Source organism: Physeter macrocephalus, chromosome 21 (assembly GCF_002837175.3).
Source record: "Physeter macrocephalus isolate SW-GA chromosome 21, ASM283717v5, whole genome shotgun sequence".
Classification (NCBI taxonomy): Eukaryota; Metazoa; Chordata; class Mammalia; order Artiodactyla; family Physeteridae; genus Physeter; species Physeter macrocephalus.
In genome coordinates, this window is record NC_041234.1 from 86,483,165 (window position 1) to 86,511,108 (window position 27,944).

General features: G+C 43.9%; 1 protein-coding gene across 1 annotated transcript in view; it reads right to left on the reverse strand.

The window, feature by feature from the left end:
- Nucleotides 1–27,944, reverse strand: part of TRPC5 (transient receptor potential cation channel subfamily C member 5) — a 158,604-nt gene that overhangs the window by 42,233 nt on the left and 88,427 nt on the right. Inside the window, exons 3-5 of the mRNA XM_007115180.1 lie at nt 12,403–12,739; nt 10,889–11,028; nt 6,043–6,365 (exon numbers count right to left, since the gene is read on the reverse strand). Of these exons, the coding sequence (XP_007115242.1) occupies nt 6,043–6,365; nt 10,889–11,028; nt 12,403–12,739 (800 nt within the window). The remainder of the gene's footprint in view (nt 1–6,042; nt 6,366–10,888; nt 11,029–12,402; nt 12,740–27,944) is intronic.

Here is a 27,944-nt window from a genome sequence, read left to right on the forward strand (position 1 = left end):
ATATGGGCTGAATGTTGGGTAGAGAAATCACCATTGGTTAAGTAGGAATAGGTACAAATGAATGATGATGGTCTACAAGGAGGTCCCAAGTGACCTGCTAGGTCATGGCTCTGTCCTCTTCAGCTTTACATGTATTCATGATTATTGCAACTTCACACAACTAATATTGCATACCTTTACAAAATCAGTCTCACACTTGCACCCCTGGATACAAGCACAGACTGGAACTTGTATGCCTGGATTGAAATCCTGACTCTGTCACTATCACCTTTGTGACTGGGAGCAGTCTGCTTAACTGCCTTGTACCCTAATTTCTCAATCTGTAAAATGGGCAATAATAATAGTGCCTACCTCAGAGCATGATTGTGAGGGCTAAATGAGTTAATTCATGTCAGGCTCATTTTTTTAATAGTGCCTGGACCTAGCACTCAGCAAATATGCTATTTTTATGACTTTTATTGACCTCCCACCTAAATCCAACCTTGTTGTTTCACGTTTCTTTATTGTCTTTATAGATGGTCACTCATTTGCATATCTAGTTGCAGCTATGTTCGTTGCAATCATAGTGTGTACAATTTTTGTGTTTGTGACACATTATTGACTGGGGGATTTTTGCAGAAACTAACACCTGGGGCCGTAATACATCTCTGGTCAAAAATGTGTTAAAAATCACACATTTCATAAATGTAATTTTAATAGCCACCCAATATTCCACCCAGCGAATACCAAGCCTGAATGACAGTTTTATCAATGCTTTGGATGAGAATAGGTGGCAAGCTTTTTAGATCTTCAGACGATACAAGACTGGGAGAGACAGCTAATAGAGTGGACGACAGAATCGAGATTCAGCAAGATTTCAACAGCTTTGAGCAAGGGGCTGGAACTAACAAGATGAAGTTTAGTAGGAATCAATGTAGAGCTTTGTTCTCTGGCCAAGTGCCCATGTGCAGGATGAGGGAGGTAGGAGAAAGGCCAAGGGTTTTCGCTGACAGCAAGTTCAAAGTGGATCAGTAGAGTGACAGAGCTGGCTAGATACTTCAGCCATGTGAGGGGGGCAGAAGCAGAAGTGAATCTTCTAGAATTGAAGATAGGATTGCTACTAGAATTCATCCTTTCATTCAGTTGTTCAACGGGCATGTTGAACCCCTTTATGTCTATGGTAGGAGCAAGGCCTCTAAAATGGGGGTCTCAGTCTGGTGGGTAAGGGAGATAACATGACTAAAATATGTTATCTATTATATTATTATTATTACTAGTACCTTTATTATTATAGGTTATCTATTATAATGGAGATGGACTTAGAATGCCATGGGAAACACAGAAGGAACCTGTATCCGAGAGTGGGGTCGGAGTGGGTAAGAAAAGGCTTAAAACAGCAGGTGAGGCTTTGGCAGATGCTTGAAGGATGCATGAGAGTTGTCCAGGCTGGCCAGGTGGGGATGGGCATTCCAGGCAGGAGTGGTGTGTCATATACAAAGGCCTGTAGGGCCGAGATGCTCTCCTGAAGTCGGGAAGAGCAAGATGTTGACTATGGAGGAGAGGAGTGAGAGGCGTGAGAGGCGGGGTCCAGATTCCCAGGCCCTGTGAGCTATAGGAAAGAGGAGAATTTTCTGCTGGAGAATATACAGATACCAGGCAGGCATGAGACCAGGGGGCGACAAGATAAGGCTAGTATTTAGAAACTTCTGTGTGGTGGGTGGGAAATTATTTGCGGGGGAGACAAGACTGGAGGCAGGGAGACCACTTAAGACCACTTAAGACCCAGCTGTTTTGGGGAGAGATGGTTTAGGCCTGAACCAAGACAGTGGGGTGTGTGTGTGTGTGTACAGAGGATGGATTTAAGAGATATTTAGGAAGTAGAACTGACAGGGCTGAGTGTGAGACAGGATGTGTTGCTTGGGGTAGAGGGGGAGAGTCCCAGATGACTCCTAGGAGTCTGCCTGGTGTCATTGAATGAGATGAGGAATTAAGAGGGAAGTGGGTTTGGGGTGGGGATATAGAGATAAGGAATTTAGTTGTGGACGTTGTGTTTGAGAGGCCTGCGGCACAGCCAGGTGTGTTCAGGAGGCATCTGGAGTTGAGGGTCAGGACTTCAGAAGGAGAAGCAGGACCACCAAGTTAGCTTTTTGCCACTTCTGCCCTGTTTCTTCCCAAGCCCCGTGCCCGCAGAAGGATGCCTTCCCAAGTGCTCTCAACAGTGGATGAAGGCCAGGTACTGCCAGGATTGAATACTGAACTCAAACCACCAACAGTACTGTCATGTGGTTGTCAGCAAGGACAACAAGGTCCCCCTGAATTGTGTGCCCAGGAAAATGTTTCTTTTTTAAGCTGAAGAATAGCAATGACATCTCTGGAGAATCAGAAGGAAAAGGGTGACAGCAAGCAGATGCCATAGTTTACGTCAGATCTGTTAACAAGCTCCCTTTTCCCCTTCTCTAAAAACAGAGTCTTTCTGACGCTCTAAGTAGCATGTATTTTAGCAGGTATTATAAATGCCTGAGTTGAGGCATTTAAAGGAAAACATAAATCTGAGTCAGACCTCTGTGGAGGAAAAAAGAAATCAACACCTAGAAGGGAAGTTAAGGTAACATTACTGCTGATTTGCCCCCAGCATGACCATGCTTCTTTATACCTGACACCCCAAGATGTAACTTCATGTACGACAGGTGCCCATTCTTGTCAATTGTCCCTGCTGGGCAAGTGATGAGAGCAAATGTCAGTTGGCAACAGGGGTATTAATAATCACTACAGACTTACAAGGAGGCATTTCATAAACTTCCTCAGCAGAGTTCACGTGAGAGGGTAATTGGCAGGGACCTGGCCTCCCGGAAGGCACCTTGCATTCAGGTGTGCAATTCTGTCGAATGCTTTGATGGGAACAGATACAGTCTTCTGGTGCTCAAGCCACTACAAAATTGCTCTTTGTATTGAAAGTAGGTTGATGTGAGTTCTGTCTCTAGACTAACGCAGGAGAGGAAGCAGTTCCTAGTCAAGAGGCACCAGCGAGGTGACCAGTTGCCTTTGTCCACTCCTGGTTGGCTTCACCAAAATGGCACTATCTCTTTGTCATCCCTTTTTGGCCTCTTTTCCCCTTTCACATAAGTCTGGTTTCCCCATCCAAGATTTTGCCCTGAGTTCTGGGAGGAGAGGGAGGGAATGTGGCCTAGTGGAGGGGGTGGGTGCTATAAAATGGGCAACGGGGCAAGTCAACATTTTCCAAACTTTATTCACGGGAATAGCATCTTGGTCAATACATTTGGGAAAACCTCTCCCTTTACTGTAGATTCACAATGGAAAGTCTCTGAGAAGCCCTGCAGTGGAGAAACCTTCTTAAATTTGTCCCAGCATTTCCAAAACTCACTTGATCAGAGATCTTGTTTTCATGTCTATTCATATCCCTGTGAACTGTGGTTATTTGTCATCCATTTTAGGAAATGCTGCTAGAGGCAAATAATAAGGGTAGGCTACATTGCATTGCTTTTTCCCCTCTCTATCGGTGCAACTTGGGGTCAGGCAGAAACCCTTTTTTTTTCCCCTGGCCTTTGTTATTTAACACATTTCGAGAATGTCTGAGTCCATTGATCTGCCCTAGTTTATAGAGTTAAGGGGGAAAATTGTATCTCAATTTAATGACTAAGAATCTCTCACGACCTTGGGGTAATTGCTGTGGTTACCAGATGACTGGTACTCTCCAGAACAGGGGCTGGAGATGGACAAGGTGTAGGACACTGAGTCCGCGGTAAGCTCAGGACTGCTCCTGGAACCTAACACGTTTCCTGACATGTGCTTATTTTCTTTCTCTTGTCTGCTTCCCCTAACAGTGATTTGTGAGAAAATAAAAGCCATTCTGGAAGCTTAAAGGGCCTAGAGAAGTAGGTGTTGGGTTTACAAAGAAAAGGCACAGGGGTTCCATAGGTCCAGAGGCAGTGGACTCATGGACAGAGAGTCATGAGCTGTCTCCTGTGTCCCAAGTGGGAAAAGGAGACATTTCCAGTCACTGCTTGGTGCCTTTGGGCCCACCTGAAACCTTAATTTAACCCCAGAAGTTGAGCTGACTCTCATCTTACTTTTAGCCTGTCTCTTCTGCATCTAGGAATCAAAGATTCGTCATTCCCCTGTGCCCTTTTGTTTATTTTTCTCTTCCCAAACCACATGTTTCCGTGAGCCAGGGCTGTTCTAGCAAATACCATTGCTCTGACACCACCTAAGCGGTCTTAACTCAATTCCAACCTGTGGGTATGGGGAGATATTTTCCCCCCATATCACCAATTCTCTGACACCAGTTGGGTGTCCTACAAGTCAACTCAATTCTGACACTCCTGGGAGATAGCGTCAGATTCCATGGATTAAGAGCTCCGTCCCACAGGACTGCTCTCCTTTCCCCCATTCCCAGATGCTAATTACAAGTCCAGGTTGTCCCCTGTGCTTCTGACCAACTGGCTATAGATCGGAGCTTCCCACAGCCCTCTCCTTGGCTTTGAGTACCTCACAAAACTCAGAGAAACGTTTATAAATGACTAGATTATTGGTTTATTATAAAAGGATACAACTCAGGAACAGCCAGATAGAACATGCATACGGCAAGGTATGTGCAGGGCTGCAGAGCTTCCCTGCCCTCTCTGATCACCCACTCTCCCCAAATCTCCATGTGCCCACCAACCTGGAAGCTCTCCGAACCCTGTCCTTTTGGGTTTTTATGGAGGGTTCATTACATAGTCACGGTTGATTAAATCATTGGCCATTGGTGATTGAACTCAATTTCCAGTCCCTCTCCCCTCCCTTGAAGGTGGAGGGGTGAGACTGAAAGTTTCAACCCTCTAATCACATGGGGGTAACCGGGCCCCATCCTTAGGTGAGGTCCAAAAGTCACTTTGTTAACACAGCCAGACACCTCCGTTGTTCTCATCACTTAGGAAATTCCAACGCTTTTAGGAGCTCTGTGCCAGAAATGGGGACAAAGAGCAAATACATATTTCTTCTTCTTATTATTATTATTATTATTTTGCGGTACGCGGGCCTCTCACTGTTGTGGCCTCTCCCGCTGCGGAGCACGGGCTCCGGACGCGCAGGCTCCAGACGCGCAGGCTCAGCGGCCATGGCTCACGGGCCCAGCCGCTCCGCGGCACGTGGGATCTTCCCGGACCGGGGCACGAACCCGTGTGCCCTGCATCCGCAGGCGGACTCTCAACCACTGCGCCACCAGGGAAGCCCCATATTTCTTATTATTAATCACAATATCACAAGGTGCATTCAGATAATTTTGCACTCTCCCTTTTTCTTTGTTCTTGATTCAGAACAGTTACATTAGCTTTGGCAATCACTTGTCGAGAGGTATAGCCTTGCCGTTTCATTTCCTTGGTTAGTGATGCTTTTTTGAGCGAGGAATTATTTACCCCTTCCCATGAATTCCTTTAAAAATATGGGATGTGGGCTTCCCTGGTGGCGCAGTGGTTGAGAATCTGCCAGCCAATGCAGGGGACACGGGTTCGAGCCCTGGTCTGGGAAGATCCCACATGCCGCGGGGCAGCTGGGCCCGTGAGCCACAATTACTGAGCCTGCGCGTCCGGAGCCTGTGCTCCGCAACAAGAGAGGCCGCGATAGTGAGAGGCCCGCGCACCGCGATGAAGAGTGGCCCCCGCTTGCCACAACTAGAGAAAGCCCTCGCACAGAAACGAAGACCCAACACAGCCATAAATAAATAAATAAAATAAAAATTAAAAAAAAAAAAAGTTGGTAGATACTAACCAAACTTTAAAAAAAAAAAAATATGGGATATGACCAAAATAGTTCAGAACTAACCCTTTAGATGAGTTCCTGGGAGCCCCTGTGTGTTTGTCTCTTTCCTCCCTCACCTAACTCTGACTTCCTGTCCTAGTCCCCTGTAGGGAGGGAAGAACCTTCCTCCACTTCAGAACCTTCGGGTTGATCCATAAGTGAGCTCTGCATGCACTGTCAAGGGGCAGTGATGAAGCTGTGGACGGAAAATAGGGCAAAGAAGGAGAAAGCAGACAAAAGGCAGAAGAGGAAAGGGGGAGGTCTTACGTGGAGAAGGCATTGTTCTGTTTCTCGCATCGGATCCCCTTGCAGTTGTTGGGCTCATCGATTGCTCTGGTCTCATAATAAAAGTAAAGCTGGTTCAATCCATTGGCAAAAGCCAGCAGTACCAGGCAGTAGATAAAGAGGAATTTGAGGATATCAAGCAACATGCGCCCCAAAGAGATCTGCAGAGGCCCTAGGTGGGAGTTGGCTGTGAAGAGGGATATGAGACGCAACGAACTTAAAATGTTGGATATCGCAAAGAGAGCTTCTGCAATCAGAGTCGGGTGCCACATTTCCCATTCTTCCCTTGGACGAGAACCATTATACTGGAAGAAACAACAAGTGCACAAGATGAGAGGTACAGCGAGCATTTAGAAAACTTTCCCCTCTTTCCTCCCTTCTGCACCCAAATAAAGGCACGAAAGTAAGCATCAAGCATTCATTTATACAACAGCTCCCCCCGTGACTGGCACTATTTGTCTTTTTCTCCCACCCAATCAATACATGATGCTAATAACGCTCTTCCTCCCACTCTCATCGAAATATATACCCAGCACATAGATGTAGAAAAATGAATTTCAGAGCAATTATCTGGAGTAACCACCTGTAGTTTATCAACAGACGTTTTTGAAGTGTGAGTTGACCAGATTGTTGAGAAGTGTCCCTGGAACAGAGCCACAGGTATGCCCAAATTACTCTGCTTCCTAATGAGATTTCAAATCAACTTTCCTACCCAATCCCCCATTTTGTTCTGAGCACTGCAGACGACTTGTAGTTACTGGAGGTCAAGCGACAGGTTCAGTCTCCTCAGCGTGCAGTGTTCATCTTGACTTCCCTGCTGACTGCAGTTTGGGGCTGACAGAGCATCCTTAGAGGGTCATTACTCAGAGTTTTCTGCCAATACTCTTTTCTTCCATACTATTACAAATGGCACGTCAACCTTCCAGGTAGTAAATTTAGTACTGCCCGCACAGTGGTGTATGGATGTATTTTATTGTTCCTTTGACAGTCTTACAAGTTGCAATATCCCTCTAGCACAAATGAAGAACCAGGGGGTTGAAGAAGGGGAAGAGCCAGGGTTTCTGGGGTTGGCTGCCCATTTTTCAGTCTTGCCTGAGCTTTTAGCTCCTGGAACATTAGAGGTCGTCTTGTAGAAAGATGGCTTCGACGTGAGACCTGAGCTCCAATTTGGGCTTTTTCCCTTAAAACTGCCTCTCTCTCTCTCTCTCTCTCTCTCTCTCTCTCTCTCTCTCTCTCTCTCTCTCTCTCAATTTCACCAGAGAATGAGGATAATATCTACTCCTACCCACTGCACATGTCTGTGATTATGTATCCATGTGTGAACGTCTGTGTACTCCATAAGGGGAGGTGTTATGGAAATATAAGAAATTGCTTTTTACCTTCCCCAAGACAGAAGTAGATTTTGCCTGGAATTCAATCTGAAGCATATTGCCTTGAGCACTCATCTAAATATCACAATTTCTCAGGACTAAATGTAAACAACTTTCCTGAGAAAATGTTGCATCGAGGGCCAAATTATATTGTTAGCATTTCTAAAATGTGCTTTGCTTCCAACAACTGAGGAAACTGGTGTTGTTAAAATCATTGTGTGTATCCAATATTCTTCACTGTCAGAGGAGTTTGGGGAAAACTTGCTTCTGTTTCAAATAGACTTGGGGTGGCCAATTGGTCTTACACGCTCTTGGCCAAATCTTGTATCTCTCTGTTTTTCTTTCTAAAGAAAACATTTGCTGCATCGTTGTGAGGGGTGGACATTGTTATGCCTGTTTTACAAGTGGAGGAGCTGAAATCCAGAGAGGCAGAGTGAGTTGCTTAAGGTCACACAGCAAGTTGGTGGCAGAGCCAGGACCAGAACTCAGGTCTCTGCACACTCAGTCTAGCACTATTTCCATTAAATATTACATATATGATAGTTGATATCACAGCACATATGTTAGATAGGCCTTTACAGGTTTGGTGGTCTATGTGAAAGATGCAGATTCTTTGCTGATAACAAAACAGACCTATATTTTAAAACTAGGTACTCTCAACTGGAACATGCATAGCTCATAATTTAGGGTTTTCTCTCTCCACAGGCACACCTGTAACCACAGGGAAGTCTTCTGCCCATGGGCTGGTGAGTTTGGATTTGCAGGACAGTCAAAAGTGTGAAAGGTGATTCTCGTGGCAAATCTATGCTTTGCATGTATATTTTTGGAGAAAGATATTATAGAATATGATAGCAGGGAATAAACTTGGAGCTCGTTTAGCCTACGTAGAGGTCAGCAGACTTGTTCTGACAAGGGCCAGATAGTACATATTTTTGGCTTTGTGGACTCTATGGTCCCTGCGGCAACTACTCAACTCTTTCCTTCTAGAACTAACAGGCAATACATAAACAGATGTGGCAGTGGCCCCAATTTGGCCTGCAGATCATAGTTTGCTGACCCCTGATCAAACGCAAATGGTTTTCAAATTGCGTTCCTTCAAGCCTGAGGGTTCAGTGGAAGCACCTGGTGGCTACTGTGGAAACCAGAGACGAGGCCTGGAAGATTCATTCCTCGATTCAAATTCATTCCTTTGAGCTCCTTAATATATTGAAGTTCTGCATAAGTTTTAATTTCAAGATGTGGTTCCATGGAAAACAATTAAAAGCTTGAAATCCATTGATCTAGTCCAGTTTTATTTTTCAGAGGCAGTGTCTGAGGCTCAGAGAGGTAGAAGGATGGCCTGTGGTAATCCAGCTAATCTAGCTCATAAATATCAGAGCAGGGATTACAGTTACGTTTCCTGACTCTTGAGTTAGTGATATTGGGAGGCAGGTGATTTTTCTTATGTTCTTTGTGATGGAATGCAGCTTGAAAATTGGCCTCTACACTTTTCAAAGGGGGGTGAACTCAAAAGCAAAATAATGTGAGGTGGAGTGTATATATCCTGTTGACTAGTTTTTCACTCTAATGAAGGATCTTCTTAAGGCCAGTTTATGCCATGGTGCTTCTGTACTGCCTCAGTACAATGGTGATCTGAAGTTTTTCAAAGGGCCTGGGGACCAGCCCTGTGTCTTTACCTCATAGAGGTTGGCTCAGCCTATTTGGAGAAGTTCATTTCAGACTAGTGTGCCTCTGTGCAAGAGTGGACCAGACCGCCCATTGATAATTTCTCAATGCAAATCCAGTCTGCATGTGGAATGTCTTGCTTTGTAAATTCTCCTTTCTTGAGAAGGACTCCAACTTCTTGGCAAATGTCTTTTTTTTGGGTTAAATGTCAGCTGAGGGGCATTTACTCAATCAGCTCTTAGCAGAGCTGATTTATCCTTACAGTCTATGGTGGGGAAGTATCTGGTCCTTGGAAGGCTTGCCAGTGAAATTGGACAGGTTATGTGAATAACTAATGTTGGGCATCTGTTGACACATTTTCACATCCCCAAGGGTTAATCCTTTTGATCATTTATTCTAAACTTTCCTGTTTAAGCAGAACCCACCAATTTCTAGATTGATAATTTATTGTCCCTTCAGGATATAAATACCACTGCCAAAGGAAGAATTTTTTTTTTTTTTTTTTTTTTAGGCAAACAGTGTTACTTAGTCAGCAGAGTGCCAGAATGACATGGATTTCATCCAGGCACATTAACCAGAGATTCAAACATTTTCCTTACCAGCTTTTTCTTGTAACGAAGTTGTAAGTATGTGTTAAACGATCACCACAAGTGAAAGCATACTCTTAGGCTTTCAAAAATGTTTCAGGACTGCATTCAATATTCACGCTCCATGTAACTAACTCCAAAGGTCTTAAAATTTATGCAATATGCATATTAGGGATATAAAAATAAACTAAGTTGGCGATTTGGGGGACAGCCATATTCCCATTCTAAAACTCCTTCATGTGGGATTTAGTGCCAGAAAGCATGACTGACTAGACAATCTTGGAGATGGAACTGTCAGCCTTTCTCACGCTGGAGCAGTTCAATTCAGGGTATAGGGAGCACAGCCATTCCATTATCTAATGAGCACCAAACTCGAACTCAGAGCCTGGGACTACCCAGCATGAGGTGTTGGACATGAAGCTATTTTTCAGGAGAATTCAGGCTGTACATTGTGCAGGGACAACATCAAGATGGTGTGTGTGTGTGTGTGTGTGTGTGTGTGTGTGTGTCTGTGTGTGATCTAGATTCGTAGAGAGACATAAATTGGGTGATACTCGAAAGGCAGGATTCATAACAACTTGAATGATCATCCTGGTGGTGGAAGTTATGTGATTCTATGGTTCTGCTCCCTATCCCATGAAGAACACTTGAGGGAAGTGTGAATATTTAGCTCTGAGAAGAGACAACTCGGCGGTTTAGGGAGAGATGACATCATATTGGAAGCACTTTATGGAGAAGGAACAGCCTCGTTCTGTTTGACCCTACAGGGAGGAAGGATTACTAATGGATGTGTCACAGGGAGAATAATATTAGAAAAATACAAAGTAGCACTTTTTAATGAAGTGACAAGTATTGAGAGAGGCTTCTGGAAATTCAGTGAATTTCCTGGTCTCTGCCCTGTGCAAGCCTCAGTGGGCCATCTTCTTGGCGAGGACATTGTAGAGAGGATGTAAACGCTAATTGAGATGGGTGACTGTCAGAGTTGAAGAAGCTAAGAATTCATTTGTAAATTGCTCCATTCTCCACTTTCTTTGGTTAGGTGGACGCTGCGAACAAACCACTGAAAGAATGTCTGTTTTATGGTACTTTTCCACATGGACTGAACTGTCATCAGCACTTTCCTCCTAAACTTTTTATGCTCCCACAGCTAAAGCTTAATGTAACCAAAATCATTGTTTAAGGAAAATGGCGAACATTCCAAGTTACCTTGACATAGGCCACGATCTTCAAGGAAATAGTTGCCAGGTAGAGTGAGTTCATTGCAAAATCCATCAGGTTCCACCAATCATGGATGTATTCAGTAAATCCACCATCCCACATTTCCTTAATCTCCCCCCAAATGAAACCTGAAGAATGGAGGCAAAAGGTTTATTTCTTCACAGCGTCAGACTAGACATCATAGCAGGATTCCCCCAAATGAAGAAAGAGGAGATATCGATGAATGAATTGGGGGTCAGTGGAGCCCCTAGAGATAGTAATAACTTTCTTCTTTCTTTACTACCTCACCTCCCTGTCTTGAACTTGCCTAGGATAGGCTTTACCTAAAGATGCCTATATGTTATAATTTTCTGGATACTACTCACTTTTACATTGTTACCACAGTTACTGGAATGTTGTTGCAATTCAGCGCGTCTGATTCTACCCTCTTCCCATTTTAGAGTAGGGGTAATTGCATCAATGAATTATTTAGGTCAATATTATCCCCTAGTCCTTAGTTTCCACTGTGTGCTAGAGGGAAAACTTCTCAATGAGTTTTGAGGTGAGCAAAAGCTGGCCATGGTCCAAAGTACTGGATGTTGGGACTGAAGCTAGGCTATGGGGCCCGGAATAATTTAGAATCCTCTCTTCTCCTCTCTCCTCTCGTTGTGTGTGGGTTTCATGGAATTCTGCCTGATGGCATAGATGTTCCTTTAGCCTTGGAATGTGGAAGGCAGTAAAAGGTGTGGCTGTGGTCTAAAGCAGTGAGTCTCAGACTTTAAAATATGTGTGAATCGACCGGGGGTCATGCAGATTCCGATTCCACGGACCCAGGGTGAGACTTGAGATTCTGCATGTCTCACAGGTTCCCAGATAATGCTGACGTTGCTGGTTTGGGGACCACAGTTCGAGCAGCAAGGACTTGGAGGATGGCAATGCATTGGACGGTCCAATGCAATGGAATTATGCCTGGGGGCTTCTGGTAAGGCTGCTTTAACCATGAATTGTGTGAATTTCCCAAGGTTTCCCTCCTGGTTGTGAAATCAGTATCCAAATAGGATGTGGACCCTGCATAAGTACTGGGATTGTGTGGAGTAGAGTCACAACAAGAAAGCAGCAGATCCAAGTGCCACCCCTCCCCCCCCCAACCCCAGTTATGGGAAAGAAGGCATTGAATAGACTGATCAGCACTTGCCCTGCCTAGCTTACCTGAGCCTGTCCTGACTTAACACTTGGCTTTCCCTCTAAATCAACTGACAGACAACTTCCTTGTCCTTGATGATGTTAGGTTAGCTGAAACAAGCCTTGGGTACACTGTCAATCTCACAGTGAACCCTGCGGTGCTGAGTGGCCAGGGGCTGGGGAAGAAAGAACCACATTTCTGACACTCCCAGCAAGGGACTACCCCACTGCACAGAGGGAAGGTGCCCTAGCTCAGGGCCAGTCCAACTGCCTATTCCAGCAGTTTCTTTAGACAGGACCAGCAGGCAGTCTGGCCATAGCTCCTGGTCTCCCTGACTCACCGAGAACCCAAGGCAATATCATCCATTCCACTACAGTCGGAGGAGGCCCCTGCACATGGAGGTCCGTCCTGATGATGTGCTGAGAAGCCAGGAGAAGCATGAAGAGGAAGGTCAGATATGACGCTGTGTGGCAGATAAACTTGATAAAGGGTTTCTTGATGAACAGCCCAAGGTTGCTCCTGGGTGAGATCAGATAAGCAATAGACAGCATGGGAAACAGGAACCCAATGGTCATGCACGTCAGAAGCTTGACTACCCAGTGTTTCCGCCGCCATCCAGGGAAGCCATCGTACCACAGAGTGGCAAGCAACTGTTGGCAGTTGGGCTGGGCCACAAACTGGGAAAAGAAGAGAACGAGTCAGGCATCTGGGATGTCCAGGTGGAAGTCTACATTCATAATAGCTCTCCTAGTTTACAGCCAGCTGCACGGCCAATCCCCAGAGGAGGCCTGATCTCCAGGCTCCCATGCATGGGTCTAACCTCAGAGACGGCTCTACATGTCAAGCTAGGAGACTAGATCTTCCTTAGGGTTGATTATTTGTTTCATACATTAAACAAAATCAATCACTCTGGTTTGTGCCTTGGCATGGCCCCCTATTCCCCCTCCCATTGTGTTAGAGAGATGCTTCCCCGAACCTGGCTCTGCGTCAGAATCATCCAGGCAACATGAAAAAAAAATCCCAATTCCGAAGTCACACCACAGGCTGACTAAATGAGCCTCCCTGGGGAGTAGAGCCTGGACAGCTGTTTTACAAAGTTCTCCTGGGAATGTACATGCCTCTTAGCAGAGAATCATGGGAATGTTTCATTTCAAATGGATTCACTTTTACTCATTCCCCTAACTGACATGAGGTCATCAACAAGTGTGTACTTTGGGCAGACACAAACTGGCAGCAAAATAAGCTCATGCCTGTGGCTGTGGTTTGGAATGGAAATGAGTTCCCTTTTTGATGTTTTCTTTTTTCCCTTTCGGTTCTGAGCACCTCTTGGTTGGCTAGCAAAGAATCAGGTTGCTACTTTGCCATTTATTTAACGCATTCTCTAGTCTAGACATGCAAAGGAGGCAAAGCTATTTGGGAGCCAATATTATAAGACAGTATCTAACTCAGCTGGGATTTTACTTAAAGGCAATCTACAGAGTGTCAGTGATTAATAGTTAAGAAATCATCAGCATTGCAAGTCACCCTCTGGCTGCTACTTCCTGGTAAGCAACTCAAGAGGGAGCTCAACTGTCAGCAATGATTTTCAATATTGCCTCTATCTAATTACGCCAGCTTCCCATGGGAAAGATTAAACAGCACTGCACCGTACAGCTTACTAGTACAAAGGAAATAAAATTCTTCCGTCATTTACCTAACAAACACCCAAGGTAAACGAGCCCAATTTTACTGTCAGTATATCTGTGAAGGTCACTAGCTTCCCACCAAAACCATTCTTCTCTTCCTTGAGCACAGGCTGGACTACATCTCCCAGGCTCCCTTGCAGTGAGGTGTGGCCACATGACCAAGTTCTCAATAATGGAATGTGAGGAGAAATGATGAGTGGCACCTCTAGGTCTGGACTATATATGTCCCCCATGTGTGCTCCTCCATGTTCTCTCCCCCTTCTTGCTGAGTGGGGTGTGGTAACTCAGGGTGGCCTAGGGGCTTCTGTCAGCCCGTGTCCTTCAGTGACCATGTGGAGAAGAACTATCTTGTTGACCAAGAATATCTGTCTTGGACAGTTACATGACTGAGATAATTCTATTGTGTTTGAGCCATTATCCATTTTAGGGACTAGCCTACCCTAGAGCGGTTTACTATTACTAGATGACAGCAAAAGAAACCTCTAAAGTCTTTTTATCACGTGATCTCATTTTCTCCAAAGATGTTCACGATCCCCCTTATGTCCTCACGTCTCCTTTTCACACATTTACACACAAAAAGACAAAATCCTATACAGTCCCTTTCTACTCTTCTTGGCATTATAGCTTATGCCAAAGGCTGGGATGAAAAGGTCCTAGAAAAAAAAGTATAGAAAAGTAGAAGGGTAAAGCAAAATATTTGGATGCAATGGGAGAAGCACTGGAGGCACACAGTCTAGTGAGGGAGATACATATATCAAACGACAGTTATGAAACAGTCTAGTAAGGGCATGGAAATGGATAGGAAAACAAGGCATCATGGGAGCACAGAGGAAGGGCAAATTTGGACTGCTCTGCAAAGGCTTCCTGGAGCAGGTAAGACCTGAGTGGAGCATTAAAGGATGTGTAGAAGCTGGCTAGGTATAGTGAAGGAGACGGGAAGAGAGTAAACAGCCAAAGTAGCGGGGCTAACATGACTAAAGGCATGGAGGTGAAAAAGAGAATGACTGGTATGGGGAAGTAGAGCCGGCTGGGGAGACTGCTGCTTGAACTGCAAGGCTGTGGATGGCAAGAGATGAGGCTGGAGAGGTAGGCAGGGGTTACAGAAGATCAAAATGATAGTCTTTGGCACAGTTGTGGCAGTCAGTTTTTGGAAAGTAACTTGTAAAGCATTTACCATATCCTGAATTTGCACTCTTTGCAGACTTGTGCACATATACTCCGCTTTCAGAATAGTTTTGCAAATTGTACACAAACAAACAAAAAGGGTGGAAGCTTTTTAATAAAGAAATTGCATTTATAAATGATCTGTATTAGAATAGAAAAATCTCCAGTTATAGTCAGTTACTACCTGTGTTGTACAACAGATACCTTCTATTTTAGTCGCTAATAAAGGGCTACACAACTCAAAAAAAAATGATAGTCTTTGGCCATTATAAATAGTATGACTCGGCCTTCCCTGGTGGTGCAGTGATTGAGAGTCCGCCTGCCGATGCAGGGGACACGGGTTCGTGCCCCGGTCCGGGAGGATCCCACATGCCGCGGAGCGGCTGGGCCCGTGACCCATGGCCGCTGGGCCTGCGCGTCCGGAGCCTGTGCTCCGCGATGGGAGAGGCCACAACAGTGAGAGGCCCGCGTACCGCAAAATAAATAAATAAATAAATAGTATGACTCATTTTAAGAGCAGTGAGAAGCCACGAATGATAGGTTTGTGTATGTGTGTGTGTGTGTGTGTGTGTAGAGCAGTATAGTAGAGTAGTTAAGACTACAGACACTTGAGCTAGATTGTACTGATTCTGTTCTTCAAAGTCTTCATCTAAAGAATGGAGTTAATAACAGCATCTACCATATAGGATCCATGTAAGGATTAAGATCAGTTACTATACATGAAGCACTTAGAACTATGTCTAGCACATAGTAAGGGATCATTAAATCTTAGCTGCATATATCATTATGCATGTGCCAGAATCAGATTTAGACATTAGAAAGATCCTTATGGTTATTGAGTAGAAAATGGATTGGGGGCAGAGGGTGGGCCAAACTAGGGGCAGGAAAACCAGTTAGAAAGCTGTTGTCAATGTTGTACAAAATGATCGTGACTCAGACTAAGGTAATGGCAGTGGAAATGGAGGGATGTGCTCAGATTCAAAATATAGTGAGGAGGTAGAATTGGCAGGATGTGGTGATGGGTGGGAAGTGAAGTAATATATAGGGTGAGAGGGTAAAAGGGAGGGAGGCTTCTCTTTTGGGTGAATTGGTGGACAGTAGTGCCATTAATCGCGAGTGGGAACACTGAAGCTGGAACAAGTTTATGGAGATGCATGCATTTTTATACCTGCTGAGTTAGATTTGTCTGTGGGACATCTAAATGGAGATATCCAGACTGTAGTACTGGTGGTACACAGCAGGGGTCAGCAAACTTTTTCTGTAAAGGGCCAGATAGTAAATATTTGGGACTTTGCAGACCATATCGTCCCTTTTGCAAAGACTCAACTCAGCTGTTTCAGCACAAACTCAGCGATACATAATATGTAAATGAATGGGCGTAGTTGTGTGCCAATAAAACTTTATTCACAAAACAGGCAGCAATTTGTAGTTTGCTGTTCTACAGTATTGTCCCCCAGCTGCTGCCAGAACCAGATATTTGGACCACTTTGCCATGGTCTTTATGGTCTCCTAGGACTTCTTCTCCTTGTGTATCCCCAATAACTCTGACCCAAGAAATCACTCTCCCCTAAAGCAAAAATGCAGATGTGAAACTTCTTTTAATAGTGGATATGACCATCCAACCTTTATTTTCAATGCCTCTGCTCTGATTTTCGATTTGGCTGAACATAATAATTTTAAAGTTGAACAGGTTTTTATTTTCTATTTTTATATCTGACAAGAGTAGTATAGGGTGGTATAGACTCTGGCAGAACAAACTGCAATTAGAATATTATAAAACAAACTTGTCTTAAGCCACCACGTAGTATCTAATCCAAACACATCTGTGAGCCTTTTTTTTTTTTTTTTTTTGCGGTACGCGGGCCTCTCCCTGTTGTGGCCTCTCCCATTGCGGAGCACAGGCTCCGGATGCGCAGGCTCAGTGGCCATGGCTCACAGGCCTAGCCACTCTGCGGCATGTGGGATCTTCCTGGACCAGGGAACGAACCCGTGTCCCCTGCATCGGCAGACGGACTCTCAACCACTGCGCCACCAGGGAAGCCCTATCTGTGAGCTTTGAAAGCACAATCCTAATTCCTGCTTGCATACTGAAGTTCCAATTTGAGTTTTTTTAATCAATCTCTAGTTGATTTCGAGAATGCCTCACAAAGAGGGACTGCAGGAAAAACAGCAGTGCCTATGTGTTGTATGCTTGATTGCACTATAAAGGCCAAACTGTACAGAGCCTAGAGCAATAGTTTTTAGTTTTGATGAAGTCCATTTTATGTTTTCTTTTGTTGCTTGTGCTGTTGCAGCCATATATAAGAAACCATCACTCAATCCAAGGTCACAAAGGTTTACACCTATGAGTTTGTCTCTGAGTTTGACAGCTTTACCTCTTATACTTAGGTCTTTGACCCATTTTAAATTAAGTTTTGCATATTGTATGAGGAAGGGGTCCAACTTCATTTATTTGCCTGTGGATATTCACTTGTCCTGAGGCAGGAGATAGATGGGCCCCAGGCTGAGCAGGTAGAGTCCGTCCCCTGTGGACAGATTCTCCAAGACAAAGATAATAGCAGGAGCAAGGAGTAGCTAAGCCCTTCCCAGATAACAGATAAAGAGACCACATATTTCTCATTCTCGAGGTCAAGGAGACGTTCCCAACTACACGTGTGCAGAAAGGCTCCTTGGGGGGTCAAAAAGGGAGGAGGCACCACCCCATAGTAAGTGATGTCAACCTACCCATAGGCCTCTTCGCTAGAATCCATCTTGGTTAAGAGGTGTGCTCGCACACAGGGGAGAACCGTGAGATAAACCAAATACAGACTCAGAGCCAGGCAAAGCGAGGTGATTGACTACAGGAAACCCGGAAGAAATGCCCCATATAAGTGATTCAAACTACCATGCGGTGTGTAACTCTGTCTCTGAGCCTGCCCGTGTGAGTCTATTCACACGTACTCTTTTTCCTCCTAATAAACACTTGTTTCACCACTTTCCGTCTCTTTGTGGAAATTCATTTCTGCAAAGCTGACAGGCCAGGGTCTTGTCACTGGCTACTGTCCCTGATGGTCTAATGATTGGATTCAGTGTTCTCACTGCTGAGGCCTGACTTCAATCTCTGGCTGGGGAATCGAAATCCTGCTTCAAGCCAGTGCAGGCCGAGGCCACCCAAGATCAGTCCCAGCACCATTTTTTGAAAAGACTACTATTTCCCCATTAAATCGTTTCGGTACCCTGGTTGAAAATCACCTAACCATAAATATAAGGGTTTATTTTTGGATTCTTAATTATATTCCATTTATCAATAAGTGTATCATTATGCCAGTACCCCACTGTCCTGATTACAGTAGCTCTGTAGTAACTTTTGAAATTGAGAAGCACGAATCTTCTAAATTCTTCGCTCTTTTTCAAAATTGTTTTGGCTATTCTGCCTCCACTGCATTTCATGTGAATTTTATGATCTTCTTGTCAATTTATGCAAAAAAGGAACCTGGGTTTTTAATAGAAATTGCCTTGAACCTGTAGAACAATTTGGGAAGTTTTGCCCTCAGTGTATGTAGGGGGTGAAGTCTGATAGGTAAGTCAAGTCCCTTAGGAGTTGCAACTAGGAGCTATTCTTAACATAGTCAGATTAACTACCATACAATGAGCTCTTATAGTGTGCCAGACACTGTACCAGATTTTCACACAGATCATCTCACAGCAACCCTAAAGGCAGATATCAGTATCATACCCATTTTATAGACAATGAGACTGATCCCAAGCTCACATTCTTGGTAAGTAGTGGAGCCAGGACGGGAGCCCTAGCTTGGCTGACCATAGACTAAGCTCTTAAACACTGTACTCTATCAATCTCTGGATGGTATGAGCTGAGGCCTGCAGAAAGCTGAATTTTCCAGTATCTTCCCCATTGGCCTTGCCACAGTGATTGAAACGCCCACATCATTTGTTGCTTTGGGTTAAGGCCTTGAAGTTATATTCACGTTTGTAGGAAGTGGTAATATATAAAACTACTAACCACCCTTAACAGTTTAAAGTGAGAACCTCATATCAGCCAGTTATCTAGCTATAAGGGACCTACCTGCCAGCTGTCTAAATAATCACCTGACTTTAGTGCCTGATTCCCATGCTGAACCCAAGGCAGAACAGAATCTGACTTGCTCATAGCCAAGGGGATGCAAGGTCCACGTGATTCAGTTCAGGCATTTTAACAAGTAGCTCTGTACACGTGCTGTGCCCGGTTCTGTGTGGCGCACAAGGGGACAGGGTCCCAACAAGAGAGAGTGACAGTGATTCTGCCTGCAGGATCCCACTGAGAGGCCAGATAAACTCACGTGAAAGAAGTAACGGGACGATAAAGTTTGTGTTCAGACTCCTGCACAAGCGCTACAGATGGTAAAGGTGTCAGGTTCCCAGATGACTGGCTCTCAACAGACCAGTGAAGGCCACTTCCCTCCAAATCCAGAGATTATTTTGCCAAGTAAGGACATGGAAAAAAAAAAAGAAAAAAAACCTATGCCCCTTTGATCTTCTGTTACCACCATTTTATAAAAAGAAAAGTCAGAATAAAGTCTAGTCATTCAAATTAGATCCATTTAGCGTTAAGAAAAGCTCATGACTTTGTTATGAGGCACCACAACGTAGGCACTCAGGGCATTTAGAGACAGGACAAATCAGCAGGCACTTAGGGTCATAAGGAAAGGCTACAGAGAATTATTAAATCAGAGAACATCACTTCCTTTTGGAAGCCTTCCCTAATTGCCCAAGCCAGAGGCAATCCCTCCTTCTTGAGCCCAGACCACCTTGCTTCTTCCTTGTGGTATCACTTAGAGCGTACCTCATGTTACATTTATACCTAGAACCCTTGACTTGGCCTTCTTACAACGGTAAGCTTCTGAAGGGGAGGAACAATCGTGTATGTTATGTAACATTTCACGTCCCAGGGGCTTTACAGGCATTTACTATATTCATTAAAGTGAGAAAATTTCCTCTCTGCCTCCCTGCTAAACTTCAGACCTAAATGTTGAACTGCACAGTGGACATTTCAAATGCATAACCCAAACAGAACTCTTTTCCCCAAAGTACCCCCAACACACACACACACACACACACACACACACGTTTCTCTTTTCACCTCACATTCTGTGTGCTCTCAAGGCATTAGTAGTAGTCATAACAGTCACAGATTAGATGTATACAGAACTTCCTTTGTTTTGGATACTTTTAAAAGCATTTTCTATATATTGACTAAGCCCAGGAGGTTGGTACTATATTTACACCCATTTTACAGATGAGAAAATTGAGGCTCAGAGAGGTTTAATAGTAACAACAGCAACAATTAACATCTGAGTGCCTACTATGTGTCAAGCACTGTAGTTAGAGCTCTTTTAAGAGTAGTGAGCTAGGGACAGACTTCCCTGGTTATTGATTGAGTCCCTACTCTTCAGAGGTAATGGAAAATGAGGGAAAGTCCCCTGGTAGGAGCAGAGGATGTGGGGTGGGGGGTGGGCTCTTGAGAAGTAAGCCAGGCTATGAGGCAGAGAAAAAAAAAGCCAGTAGCAGTGAACCTTTAGTGGTTCCATTAGGAACAGGCAATGGTCAGAGGAGAAAAGTCTTTCTTAACTCCCACCATCTACCGTGTCGCCTGCCATGGAGGCTGTCAGCAAGAAAAAAGATCAGGATAAAACAAGTCAGTCCCACGTTGTGTCACCTAACTGGTTATTGTCAGATGATTTTAAATTGTTGGGTTTGTACAAAAGTGCGATAGGTGAGGCTGGAAGGAAGGTCACCTTGACATATGTTTCACATTCAGGGGTTTGGAAGGCAGTCCGGGCCTGTTGCTCTCTGAAGTAATTGGCAGTGAGTTATCTTTGTGTTTCCTAAAAGGGATCAGCTGACTTCAAGCTGGGGGATCCACAGCTGCAAACACTTCTTCCTTTAGTTCATTTGGAGGAAAAGAACATCTAAAAGGTGAGAATGAGTGGCTCACCCCACCCCAGGGGAGACGATGAGGCTTGGGAAGAAAAATCAAGTTCCTGCCTATGGCAGGATCTGAGATAAAGGGCCTTTCTCGGTGGTTTGAAAAAGTCTACTGATCTTCAAGAATCTTCTTCTGCGCCCTCAGCAAATGGCTGCACATTGGAATAGGCCCAACTTTCATTGCCTCAGATGTCAGTTCTTCAGAAAATAGTCTAGTTGTGTATAAAAGTGTATTTTAAAAGCCAGCAGAAATGACCCGAGATAGAACGACTTTTGTTGGTTTGTTTTGTAGTTGCCAATCAAGCTGTGCTCCATTGAGGAGAAAAAATGCTCAAAAAGGAAATCGGTAGCAATGCAAGATTTCCCAAAGAGGGAGAAACGTTCAAAACACCTTCCATCCCTCACCATTGCAGGAGCTTGCTGAGCTATACTTTCATTAAGCGGTTCTGCTTTTTTACCACTGCAGCAGAAATTTGAGACGAAGAAAGATGTTTTGGCAAGTAGTTTAGTCCCAGATTATGATGCGAAGTTGCCCCTACATTTTACATGTAGTCTTTGTCTAACACAATTTGCTATTTATCTGTTCAGATCTCTAATCCATGGTGATATTTTTTTTTTTCCTGAAAGAAAGGAGATGTGTGCTTACCCAGGGGTTACAGAGACATTTGGGACTCAGCTGGCTGTCGTTGCACTTAGCTAGTCAACTTGGTTCCCGAGCTGGGCTCCCAATAGCAATGGCAACACAGGTGCAGATGCACAAAATAAGTCAACTGGCAGTCATACCTCTAATTTCAAACTACAGCTAAACTTCACTAATTTGAACTAAATGGAGGAAGGTGAGCTAGATGCTGAAAACTCTGTTTTAGAACACATTTTAAAAATATATAGTTTTTCGGGCTACCCTGGTGGCGCAGTGGTTGAGAGTCTGCCTGCCGATGCAGGGGTCACGGGTTCGTGCCCCGGTCCGGGAGGATCCCCCCGCCAAAAAAAAAAAAAAAATATATATATATATATATAATTTTTCCATTTGCAAGTATACACAGCAGTCAGAATTAGCTAAATGGGATTTCCTGGCAGCTGTTATAATTCTCCTGTGTTGGAGGTAAGGGGCTCTGAAAGCATCTAGTGCTGTGGAATTAAGTCCGATGCAATGGCTTGTTCTAGCCATGAGATGGCAGCAGAGGGTGATGGGTGCTCACTTCCTACTCCAAAGAGGGAAGTTCTAGAAGGGGAGCCTACATGGGAAAACGGCTCACCTGGGAGGGAGCAAGTGACCTAGTGTGTCAGGGCAGTTGATGAAGAGAGCCTGGAAACCCACTAAAAACCAAATACGAAGTCAGACAGTACTGTATAGTGCAGGGAACTCTACTCAATAATCTGTAATGACCTATATGGGAAAAGAATCTAAAAAAGAGTAGATATGTGTATATGTATAACTGATTCATTTTGCTGTACACCTGAAACTAACACAACATTGTAAATCAACTATACTCCAAAAAAAAAAAATCAGACAGGATGTGGTTGGGGGTCAGCTGGGAGTTGCCATCCTACTGGTTTAAATCAAGAGGCTGGAAGGGGAAAAACCTCAAGGAATAAAAATATCAAAGTATAGAGCACTAAACCATTGTGAAAATTAGATGAGGAAGCATTCAATAATGTTAGCTATTTTCAACATATGGCTATTGTTATTATCATGAGATGCAGAACTGTTGCTTCTTGGATGGATAGTCTTGAAGTGACTATATATGTGACCTGACACAGTCTTTGCCTAGACAGTTGGCACACATCAGCACTGCTTCCATGATCAGCTCCTCTGAATGTTCTGAGGGTGTGTTCTGTCATGCCAGTTACTGACTTGGAATTCTGGAAAGGAGACTGATGGTGGCGGTAGCAGGGTTAGGGATGGGGAGGTGGGGAGGAATAGTACATTGGAGAAGTACATCCAGTTGGAGTCAGTACAGTCCTCATTGTATAGTCAGATCCTATAAATACCTCTAACAAATTCCAGAATGAAAACTGGATTGTTATGCAAGGCATCTTAGAGGACGAGAGACAGCTTGGTAGGTAAAGGAGAGAATTTTTCATTGAGAAAGACTGGCAAGTCAGGATTGCAGGAAGGATGGCTTTTTCGGGGCTGGCTAACAAGCTAAGGTATCTCAGGAGGTTCTTTAAAGCCACGATGGAAGATTCCAAGAGTACGGTTTCGGCTCAAAGCAAAAAAAACTTGCTCCGAGTGGCTTTCACTGGGTGATTATTCAGGAACAAGGCTTAGAGAGACCAACGGAGCTTGGCTCCTGTGTGCTTAATGTAACCACCCCCCTCATACTCTTACACCTCCCCTCCCCCCCTTCTCTCTCCCCCTCTCTCTCTCACATACACACACACACACACACACACACACAGGCGCACTCACATGGGCAAAGAAAACATGAGTCCTCAGTGCTTTGAGGGCCTTTAGGAAGTCACTTTCCTCTGCTTCCAGGAAGTACCACTCCAAAGCCAGTTGAATCAAGCCAGCAACATTTACTGAGCACCTACTCTGTGCCAGACATGACTCCAGTGACCAGAATCTCATTCCTGAAGGAAACACCTAGCAAATAATGACAAAATCATATTCCTGCCCTCCCTTGAAACCACGAGACTCTCACTAATGACTAAAATAGGAATGTAAACTCAAAAAAGAACAAGGCTTGTGTAGCTGATGGGAGCATAGAATTAGCTGGCATTCTGAGGGAGTAATTATTGCTGCCGACTATTGGAGCCTGGTGGCTTAATTTTAAAGAGAGCGGTACCTATCCTAACCCATTTCCTTTCTCCTTCCTTCTAGGTGCCAGCCTTATGGTGGGCTTTTACTCATGACCTAATGAGCACTCTACTATGTGCCAGGTGCTTTGTATTTTTGTTCATTCCTTTAATCCTTATTCCTCATGATGAGTGTATGAAGGGGGTATTATTACTACTCGACACATGAAGGATCTGAGCCACAGAGAGACTAAAGAACAAGTCTTGAGCCCAGGTCTGTGTACATCACTGATGCTCTAACCCAGGGGCCATCAAACTGGGGGCCAAATGGAGCCTGTTTCCTGTTTGCATAAATAAAGTTTTATTGCAATATAGCCACGCTTATTTTTTACATTGGCAGAGTTGAGTAATTACAACAGAGACCTGTGACCTATGCTGCCTAAAATATTTACTATCCGGCCCTTTACAGAAAAAGTTTGCTAACCTGCGGCTCTAACCATCATACAACACAGTCTCTGGTATGTAGACTTTGGAGTTAGAGCTGAGGTCAGACTCTGGCTTGGCCATGTATTCACAGTGTGCCCTTGGACAAGTCCTTTTAATTCTCAGTTTCCTTATCTGTAAATGGGAATAATAATGTTGCCTGTCTCCTAGGATTGTTGTGAGGATTAAATGAGATACTCCACATGAAAAGTCATTAACACAGTGTCTGGATGCCTTGCACATAGTCAATTCTTTAAAAAGTGGTAGCTGGATTATTTGGAGTATTAATGACAACAGATAGACAAAAGTTAGCTCTGTGCTAGGCACAGAGTGAGTGTTCACTTAAATACCAAATAGTCGTACTTGTCTTATTCTTGCTGATTTGCTAGGGCTTTGGAATGCTGAAAAAAGACTGAAGTTTAGAGCTGGAGGTAGAGGTGTGGGAATCAGCAGGGCAGTGAACATAGTGGTTTTGGCCTAGAAGGGAGTTGACAGCAGAGGATTTACTCTGGAACAAGCTGTTTAATGCTTTAAGCCTAAATAAGCTTGAATCATATTATATGACAAAAGCAAGGTGTGTGTGTGTGTGTGTGTGTGTGTGTGTAGTGTGTATGTGAGTGTGAGAGAGAGAGAGAGATAGACAGAAAGCAAGTCCCAACTCTGTGAATTTTTTTTCTCATACCTTCAAAACCTCTCTCCCTGTGTTACACCTGAATGAACTCTAATTCCATTCTTTGAAAAATTTAAAGTTTTCTCTTTTTTTGCACTTTAAAAATCAACTTTATTGAGATATAATTTACAATAAAAAAGCAGCTATTTTAAGTGTACAGATCAATGACTGCAGTTTGAATTCATCCTCATCACCCTAAAATTGTTCCCTCATGCTCCTTTATTTTTTTGAAGTTTTCTTAAAGATTCCAGTGTTATTTCTCCAAGTTACTATAGCAACTATAGAAAAAAAATGACTATGCAATCTACTTCCTTGCTGTTAATCGTGCTTGTTGGTCTCCCTGATTAGACTCTAAACGCCTGTAGGGCAGAGACCTCGGCTTATATCCCCCCGGTTGAGAAGTTGTGTTGCTGCTATTAATTGATGAAGGAATATATATTTGTTCATGATGTATGCGTGTGTGTTCCTGACTAGGGAGGTCCCTGATGGAGAAGGGAGAATGAATTTCAGAAGCAAAGTCTTTGGGAGATGAATGAAATGTGTTAATGTTTCAATGCCCTATTAAGTGACGGAAAAACTAGAAAAACAAACGGGGCCAAAAAAAAAAGAAAAAACAAAAAACGAAAGGTGGGACCCTAGCTGGGGGGAGCCTTCTTTGATGGGCGGCTACATCTCTTACTTACCTAGATGGACGAGGAAGTTATCTACAGTGCGATGGAAATTCCTATATGAGGGAGGTAAACCATTGGATTATGGCACTGCTTTTTCTCATAGCCATCTTTTTCTAATGCCTTTGTGAAGGTCAGCTTTTCACTCCCAAGGTGAGTTCCTTTGTAAACAATTTACCACCTGCAAGTGTCTGAGAGGAGACAGGACAGTTTTGTTTTGCTGAGGGAGGGAGGGAGGGAGGGAGGGACGAGCTCTCATTCCCCTCTAGGGAGAACATTTGGCTTTTTCTTTATCTGGCAGTTTTCACTTCTCATAATCTAAATTTGGTTGCCCCCCATCATTATTCAAATGCGATACATATTTCCTGACACTGATGTAAACGTCACTCAAGCAAATTCTCCTTTTTCTCGTCAGGCTGGATGGAAAGCCTATAGCTCTTGTATGGGGGCGTGATTTGAAAGTCGGGCCACAGACAAGTTAAGACTTAGCCTAAGGGAGCAAGTGTATTCTCTCACAGACTATCTATCTTAGTTTCTGCATAACATAACTTCCAGTTGATTCTACGTCAGATGAATATCAAGGCCATAACTGGTCTATACTCTCCAGAGTTCCCTGGCAGTACTTAACTTACCTTAACTGTGGTTGTCATTTACTTCTCTGAAAAAGTGAGAAGATGCAAAACTGTAACCGACAGACTCAAAATTCTTGGCTTCTCAAGACTATGGTGGTTGGTTTTGTTTTGTTTTGCTTTTCCCTTTCACTTACAGCTCATATTATTACTCGGTGCATTTTAGTCAGTCATGGCAACATTTCTAAGGTATTACACTGTGTAGTCGTCATGCTTGAATACCCCAGGGCTTAGGTTTAATACTGCTTTGGGGGTTCAGTCTGGAAGACTTCCATGTTGATGAGATGATTACGTATGCACGATCAGACCTGTGTTTTAGAATGATCCATCTTGGCTGTACGGAAGGTGAACTGGCAAAGGGGATGGGAGGGAGGGGACTGAGCAGGAGTCTTTTGTAACTTTCCAGGTGAGAGGCAATAAGGGCCTGAATTAGAGCAGTGGGAGTTGAAAGGAGGCGATGGTGACAGAGATATTTTGGAGATAGAATTGACAATATTTGGTAATAAATTGTGTGTTGGGGTGGAAGGTAATGAGGAGTTGAGGATACTCTGCTATTAAACGGTATATGGGAATCAGGAGATCAGGAAGAGAACTGGATTTGGGATAAATGTGATGAATTCATTTCAGATACGTCCTGGTTGGTCTGCTGTTGGGGGAATTCTCAGGCTGTGGGAATTTCAGTGCTAACACTGGGAAAGTCCTGGGCAAACCAGGACTAGTTGGTTACTCTAAATTTAGGGTATGCTGGATTTGAAGAGTCTGCGGACAGTGGCCAGGAGGTGGTTGGGTATGGAGGAGTGGTGTGTAGAAAGGACATCAGAGTCAGAGGTGTAGTTTGGAGAGTTGCTGATGTAGAGATGATGGGTGAAACCGTAGGAATGGGTATGAGAATTAAGGGAAAATACATAGCATGATATAATAACTACCTCAGATCTCTTGTGGAATTATATCTATATCCTTGTGGATATAAATGAATGAATAAAATAATTAACTAAGAGAAAACAGTGAATGAGAAAAAGACAGCAGACTGGAGTTTGAGGCCCACCTACCTGTTGAGGTTAGCTATAGAAAGAAAGAGGCTGAGATCCAAGAGATCTAAAGGGAACAAGATGATGATTTCATAAAAGCCAGGGAGGAAAAGAATTTCAAAAAGGTGGGAGTCAAGGAAGATAAATATTGAGGATAGGTGATTGGGTCTGGTGATTAACATGTCACTGGTCACCTACAAGAGAACATTTTCTGTGGAGTCCTCCAGTCTGTGGAGTCCTGAAATCAGATTACAAGATGCTAATTAAATGGAGAATGGGAAGAAAGAAAGTATCGGTAGTGAGCATAGATTCATCTTTCTCCTAACAACGAGAGTAATTTTCTCCATCGAACACCAACTCAAGATTCAACTCTTCTTGCGTTTTCCTGAATGATTGCCATGCCTCCTGCTCTTCTCCTCCTGAAAGTTCCTATAGTACCTGGGGGCTCGACCATACTATGTAGGAAAAAAAATAGCTATGTGATATACTTCTTTATTTTCTGGTAGCTTCAGTGTGCTTGGTTAGTCTCCGTATTCGAGTCTAAGCTTCCTTAGGGCAGAGACCATGTCTTATATCTCCCACAGTGCCAAGAAAGGCTTTCAAGAATATTTGCTAGTTATTAGGATAGGAAGGATAGAAAGATTTTCTAGTGTAGATTTTCTCACTCTCGACACTATTTACATTTTGGGTTGGGTAGGTCTTTGTTCTGGGAGACTATCCTGTGCATTGTAGGATGTTTAGCAGTATCCCTGGCTTACACCTACTAAGTGCCAGTGGCACCTCCCTTCCGGCCTCCAATAGTTGTGACAACCAAAAGTATTTCCAGATAGTGACAAATGTCCCCTGGGGTGG